This window comes from Camelina sativa, chromosome 5 (genome assembly GCF_030686135.1).
Source record: "Camelina sativa cultivar CO46 ecotype springtype chromosome 5, ASM3068613v1".
NCBI classification, from domain to species: domain Eukaryota; kingdom Viridiplantae; phylum Streptophyta; class Magnoliopsida; order Brassicales; family Brassicaceae; genus Camelina; species Camelina sativa.
The window spans coordinates 33626097-33633513 of record NC_141884.1 but is presented as its reverse complement, the minus strand read 5'-3'; the positions used below and the strand labels follow the sequence as shown (position 1 = coordinate 33633513).

At 33.2% G+C, this 7417-nt stretch overlaps 1 protein-coding gene across 1 annotated transcript; it reads right to left on the bottom strand.

The window, feature by feature from the left end:
• Positions 1-709: 709 nt before the first annotated feature.
• Positions 710-3307, bottom strand: LOC104773434 (protein DETOXIFICATION 8). Its single transcript, XM_010498043.3, has 7 exons — positions 3006-3307; positions 2126-2670; positions 1913-1999; positions 1773-1829; positions 1437-1675; positions 1082-1287; positions 710-984 (listed from the first exon to the last, which is right to left on the bottom strand). The coding sequence occupies exons 1-7, from the start codon at positions 3246-3248 to the stop codon at positions 871-873; spliced, it is 1491 nt and encodes a 496-aa protein (XP_010496345.1). The 5' UTR covers positions 3249-3307; the 3' UTR covers positions 710-870.
• Positions 3308-7417: the final 4110 nt, after the last annotated feature.

Sequence of the window (7417 nt, the reverse complement as noted above, 5' to 3'; positions counted from 1 at the left end):
ATATATAGTAAATATTGACATGTGAAACCGATAAAAATAGTAAAGTAATAAAGTTCCAGTTGCGATCAAAAAATAAGTAAAAATTTTATGAATCGTAAAAACAAAATAGATTAATAGATTAATTTTTCTTTAACAAAAGTAAACTATAGAGATTTTTGCTATGAAATAATACTAAATTAAAAAAACCAAAATTAATTAAAGATTTGGTAGAGAAAGATAAATCTGAATACTTCTATATAATAAATAATGTGATTTTTAACCAATTAGGTCATCAAAGAGGAATAAAGCAGATGATAGAATTGATGATGATGTAAGAAATGAGGGACAACCAACCATAAGTAAAGCATTAATACATTGTCGGATTATGTAGTTGATGCTTCGAAATGATGCCAAGTTCGTAGAAGCAGAGAGGCATGGAAAAGAAATAAAATATATTTAACTTTTTTAATTAGTCATGTTGGCTAGGGAACAGGCCTATTTTTTTTGTTTCTTTGGTTTCTTTGCTCCATAGTTTTGAATTAAAATTGAAATGAGTTTATATCTTGTTGGCTAGGGAATTGAGATGGATCTATTTAAGTTTCTTTAACCCAATGTTTTGAATTAAATTGAAAATGAGGACATGTGTCAGATATATAAGAAGCCAAGTGTCATGTTATTAGAAGAAGTTGAGAAAAACCTTCTCATATTATATAAGATATAGCTTCTATAATTTGTTTTATAGAATTATACTGCATCTCCATTCTCAAATTTTATTATTCTACGAATCCAAAATTTTTAAGTGCTATCAACAGCCGTTAGATTTGCCAAATTGATAACACACAAAAATTAACCGGACAATATTACTACTAGTACGTTACGTGAAATATCTTATTAACCGGACACATTTTCTGAAATATCTTTTAACAAAACTTGTACATCCTCTTTTAATATGGTTTCCCTCACTTGTGGTGTCATCTCGATCACTCTGTCTCTTGCCTTCGCTGCCTAAAACCCAAATCAAAACAAGGTTTAAAACACTATAGTAAAACAAGAAACGAAAAAAGATAATCAATATATAAGGCAAAAAAGAGAAAAGATATACCTCTTGTTCCCAATTGGTAAACAAAGTGACAAGAGCAAGAACAATAGTTTGTAGAGTAGAGCCAATCAATATACCGATCCAAAGTCCTTTCCCTCTCAATTTCACAACGAAACACAAGATTGAACCCACAGGGATCCCGACCAGATAATACGATCCTATGTTTGCATACGCTCCTATATGTTGCCACCCTGTTCCTCTAGCAACACCTGAAGAAGCAAGAATATTTAGGGTTTCTCATAACAGATAAATTTAGCTTTCTTTCTTGATCGCCAAGTAACATCTGCAAAGGTCGATCTATACATTAATCTACTGTATTCTTCTGTATACAGACTTACGTGTGATGTGAATCGTTTACCTGAGAGTACGGCGAGGAAGCTGTCAACACCAATGGATAGGCAGAGAAAGGGTGTGATCTGAGTTACATAGTCCGCGACTTCACTCTCGTTGCTGAATATATAAGCCCAATTTCTTCTGTAGATGTACAGAGTGATGCTTACTATGGCTGCGTCAATAACACCGAGAAAAATCGCAGAATTAGCTGCGGCTCGAGCTGCTTTTGGATGTCCAGATCCTAACTTGTTTGAGACATGTGTGCTATTATTATATATATAAAAAAAACATTGGTTAAAAGAAGTTTCCAAGAAAAAGAAAAAAATAAAGATTCTTATGAACAATGGGAATATATACAAACCTAGCAGCTGCTCCTATTGCATTCACCAAAACGTAATGCAGCGACGACATTGTTAGACTGTTCAAAGAAAAAAGACTGAACGATCAAAAGGTTAAGAAGGCTAATGTTACAATTTTTAGAAAGTGATATATGTGCATTACCATATGGATAGCACCGATGTTTCTAGCTTTGAGTTTGGTAAGAGTCCAGACATCAGTATAAGAAGCTCAAACGACCACCATTCTAGGCTTTACTTACATACAACATAAGAGAAAAAAATCAGAGTTAGGAGTCCATAGAAGATCAAAGATCATGAATCCCCCAATAAAGAACAAAACCAAGAAGCTTTATAGTGTTAAGAGGGGTTTTATTACCAAGTCATCATAGCAGAAGGTATCGCGAGGGTGATGAACTGCTTCATGCTCAAAAAGATTTCTTGTGCTTGAAGATTCATAGTTTCACGATACAGAGCAGATTGTCTCATGAAAACCCAAAGCAAAATTACGTTGAACCAATACGAAACTCCTATGGACAAGGCGGCACCAATGATTCCAAACCTCAGTTTATAGACAAGAAGCCAACAAAAGGGAATGTGAAAACATAGAGCTCCAAGAGAACTCAAGAAGAGAGGAAGAACCAATCCTTGTGACTGGAAAAACCGAGTCATAGATTGAAGGACAGAGTATCCGAATAAAGCCGGGATGAGCCAGATCGAGTATCTACAAGCTAACTGAGAGATGAGAGGATCTTGATGGAAAAGCTCCAAGAGTTTGTCCATGAAAACCCACAAAAGTGAGACTGGGAAACAGAACAAGAGAAGACATATCATTGAGCTGTAAGTGTATGCACTGATTTTCCTATATTGCTCTGCTCCAAAGGCTTGACCACATAGTGTCTCTAACGCACCTGCCAATCCAAACTAACCATCTAAGTCAGCAGGTAGGTCCAATAAAAATAGTAGTCATAGTTAAGAAAATAAAAATAGTTTATACACTCCCATAGTTTGAAAAGTGTGTAACTTTTTTTTTTGGGTAAACGAAAAAGTGTGTAAATTTGTTTTAAAATTCATTATTCACAACACCTTTTAAAGAAACAAAAACATTTGGTGGTCCTAAAGATAAAACCATTATAAAAATAAGATAAAAAGTTAAGTAAGTAAAAAAAAATTGGTGATCTTAATCTTTTTGTTTTTTGACCAGGGTTGTCCTATGGAGAAGTTATACAAATGAGAAAGAGAGAGGAGTAGGACTTTACGACGAGGCTGAAGCCGGTGACATTAGTAAGAGAACTTGCGATGGCCACGGCTGAGAGAGAGAGAACGTCTAAGTGACCAGCCATAACAATAGAGATAACTTGAAGGAGGTACTGAGAAGCAGCCACAGCCACCATTGGAGCAGCCATGGAGCTAACCTTCTTCATCATCTCTGTTGACATATAATAAGTCGTCTGATCTTCTTCTAGCTCTTCTCTAGGCACCAACGAGAAGCCCTTTTCCATGATCACAAACTATTTTTGAGAGAATCAATAAACTTTGGATGGATCAAAATGAAAAACTTGGGGAAAGATAAAGAACTCGTCGCTGACCATGTCCATGTGAAATTAATTAAACAACGACGCAGAGACAGACGTGGTCGCAATAAAAATAGAGTTATATGACGATGATATTCCCGACGAAGTTAATACAAAAACGTTGACCGATTGTTTTTTTTTTCTTAATAACCTTTTTAGATTAAAAACGTTGACTAGATGTGATGTAGAGAATTTATAATATTTATGAAGCTGGTGGACCTGACAGAAGCTAATGGTATTTTCGGACAGAATCTGATATATAATCTAACAGGTTTTAAGCTAATGGTATTTTCATAGTGACAGTGAAAAAAAAGTCAATGGCGAAAACTCACCAATCCCATATTTGGCAACGTAATTAACTCTCATAAATTGTTTGGTTCACCCTATGGTGCACCCTGACAGAATCCTGCTCGTTACAATCCTGCTCGTTCACCCTATGGTTCGTGATTGAGATCGTTTTCGTTTTCATCTTTTACGTTGTTTTTTTTTGGTGATCGTTAGCAACATCAGATCGCAATATCATCTGTTTTAAAAGTTCAAGCCGTGTTTGTGGCTACACTACCAATCAACGGACAATAAGCGTTGCGATCATATGTTGCATTTTCAATGCTATGATAACAATTTTCCGAATAAGATGACAATTTTCGTGGTCCAAATATATTGAGGAAGTCATAGAATCTTTTAACAATAATGTCACAATATCTAAGAAAATAAACAAACGTTAACCACTCTAGCACTCTCTCTGATTCTTTTTTCTTCCTTCCATCTAGCCTAAGAATTATGGAGTTTATGGCATTTGTTTTGTTAGTTTAGGAGAAAACTTAATTAGAGGAGTAATTAATTCTGACTAAAGCAAATAGCTTTGTACAAAATATAAAATAAATCTGGGTAAGAAAATATTAGGCCCAAGCCCATCTGATGACCCAATCTTACCCATCCGCCCAAGCCTGGCATGACTTGCAGCGGGCGTCTGGTTTTAAGCAACTCTTCTCTCCTACTCTACTTGCACAAATATATCGTCAAAAGGCCACAACTCTCGGATATGAAACCTTACCTTATATATTAGTGGAATACTTTATTCTATTTTCTTTTTTTTTGAATTATTAAAAGGTTCCGGGCCTAGGTCCGTATATCATCTCAGGCCAAGGACCAGAGTTTATATGGTCTCCTCCCAAACACCGTCCCTCGAACCGGCGACCTCTAGACTTTGCCAGAGAGTCTTTACCAATTGAGCTATCGACGCTTGGTGAGTACTTTATTCTATGGGACAAGAACAATTTTGTTTATAATATATGCCCTACTTTATACATTCATTTCTCATTCAGAAAAATGTTAATATTGACATTTGAGTACATTATAATTTATAAGTTAGTGTTTGTAGATATGAGTCCAACACTCTCATCATCTAGTCATTCTATTATCTTTTTCTTGGTAAATGTCCTACGAAACATATCAAATATTGAGTTTTTTTTTAGAAAATAGACTTATTATCCGACTCTAACTGAAATATCCCGGTTTGAAATAAGACCAAAAAACCATCACTTAAACGGGGCGTATTAAAAATCCAATATTAGAAATTTGACTTCACTAAAAAATAATATAAAATAACATAGGTCAATTCATTTACTGTCAATTAAATTTGATTTGAACAAAAAACCATAAATATTGAACTAATAAAAGACATAATTGTAAGTTTGTAACACATTAAATCAGTTGTGTAGTGTCTGATCTTGACACAGCCGGGCCCGTATAGCTCATTTGTTCGAAGCTCTGTGACTCTTACGTCCATGAAATCTGAACCAATACAAACTGGATTTGAACATGGACTGATGCGCGGCTGGATTCATTTCTGATTTCACAGTGAAACCTCCTTGTAATGATTTTGCAAGTCATATTCAATTTTGTTTCTTGGAATGATATTTATTAATGTATATTGGATCATTTCACCGTCCTATGGAATATGCTTCCACGTGTTTGTACCATTACAGACTTACAGTCACCTACTCACCTTGACTCTTATGAGCATCTCACTTACCTAATCTCTCTTGTCGGAGAAACATGAAACTTTTTTTTCTTTTTTCCCGGAGAAAGTAATAAATTTGCTTTTTGATTTCTTTATTTATTTGTGGGAAAATTATAAATAAAGGATCTTTTTCCAAAAATTTGGCCATCTATATAGGATTTTGGATATAAAAATAGCTAATTATACTCTTAGTTATATTTTCAGATAAAATTTGTTGTTTTTTTGTCTCCTGAAATTTTAAAATCAGTAAAAATCGAAATAAGGAAAATTGAGAAAATAAATCTAGTGGACCTAATTTTTTGTAATGGGTCTTAAGAAAATAATGAAATTGTAACTTTGTCTCGACAAATTAAGAAAACAAAAGGGATCGAGAAATTGAGAAAAAACCCTTCAAAATATTCACCCTTTTTTACCATTGAATCTTCCAACTTTAAACAGCAGCATCACCAAGATTAGCATCAGTACGCTTTTCTAATACATCATTAGTCAGCTTAGGTGAATTCCTTGAAATAATACCTACTGATTTTCCCACATCAACTTCCACATTACAACCATCGCTACCATCAGCTGGGAACTTATTCAGATCGAACTGGACTTTACTCCTATCACCATTAACTACTCTTTTGAATGTAACAAACAACCGAATCATGTTTATCTTTTCAGATATGCAAGAAAAAATTTCATACCTCTATCATTTGTCAATACAACAGGAGGACAATCAACTTTAACCTCTGTGGGTAGATAATTGAATTCCACATCAAACATACTTTGCTCTATTTCATAGTCTTCTGAAACCATAAACTTCAACTCTTCATCAACTCTTCAAGAGATGTAGTGGGTTGCAAAGTCAGTAATCTAGCACGTTCTTCATCATCAATAAATCTCCACTCCTTCTTGGCATCCAGTGTCCATACACCACAAGTAACATAGATTTGCATCATAAACAGGTAAGTGAAAGCTTTTGTGGAAGGTGGAAGAGATGGTGACCGATCACGTTAAGGTATAATGTCGATTTTTCTTAATTTGTTTATCTTCTAAATAATTTAGAATACGCATTCTAAAATGTATTAGAACAAATCTAAATAATTACGAAATCTTAACTATAAATTAAGGGGGGTGTATTCAACTTGACATTTTAAGTAATTTGTGTGAAATTTACAAATTCTATGTTATTCAATCATGGATTTTAAAAAGTCTATTAAAATTCACTGTTATTGAACTGATGATTTAAAAATCTACTTTAAAATCCACTGTTATTCAAAACAGTTTTGTGGATTAGGATTTTAATAATTTTTAGGATTCTGGAGGATTTTGGAGGATTTGTTTAGTTAAAAATACAGAAATCCAAATCTCATGGTTTTAGGTGGGATTTGAAAGAATTTTACAGAAAATCATATGAACTTCCCTAAAATCTATCAAAATTCTAAATTTTCTAAATCCCATCAAATTCTCTAAAATCATGGTTTGAATACACCCCCCTAAGAATATTTAAAAAATATTTAAAAATATTCACTTTCCTTATTTAAATTATTTTCTTTCTATTTTTAGGGTATTCTAAGGTTTACAGATTACAAATTCTAAAAATTTCTATGATATATCTTCTACTTGTTTTAGTATATAGGGTAAAACGTAGAAAACGAATTCTGAATTGATGTAGAATGAAGAAAAACGTAGAATATATATTCTTAATTTTGTAGAACATACAAAATTCAGGTTCTGAAATTTTTAGAACAAATATTCCGTCTAAACTTTGTAGAACATTTACAAACTGTAGAATGAACAATCTAAATGTTTCAGAAAGAGAAAAAATCGTAGAAAGTCTATTCTAAACAATTTAGACCATAAATCAGCAATTTACAAACTGATTTTTAACAGCCAAAACATTTTTTTTTCAATTTTTTTTTTTCACAATTGTATACTAACATGGGTTTTCTGTTTGTTTATTGGTTCAAACTCCTAAAAATTTTACTATTTCTATTAGTAGGGGTATTTTCGTCACAATTGACAATCTTCAAAAAAAAGTGTAGATGACCAAATTTTTAGAAAAAAATCCTTTATTTATAATTTTCCCTTT

Bases quoted from the DNA above. Each gene is read 5' to 3' on its own strand.
- LOC104773434 (XM_010498043.3), bottom strand. From the start codon at position 3,248: ATGGAAAAGGGCTTCTCGTTGGTGCCTAGAGAAGAGCTAGAAGAAGAT. The intron at 2,000-2,125 runs GTAATAAAACCC...ATGTAAGTAAAG, and splicing joins CCTTCTGCTATGATGACTTG to CCTAGAATGGTGGTCGTTTG. The intron at 1,288-1,436 runs GTAAACGATTCA...TTGCTTCTTCAG, and splicing joins CTTCCTCGCCGTACTCTCAG to GTGTTGCTAGAGGAACAGGG.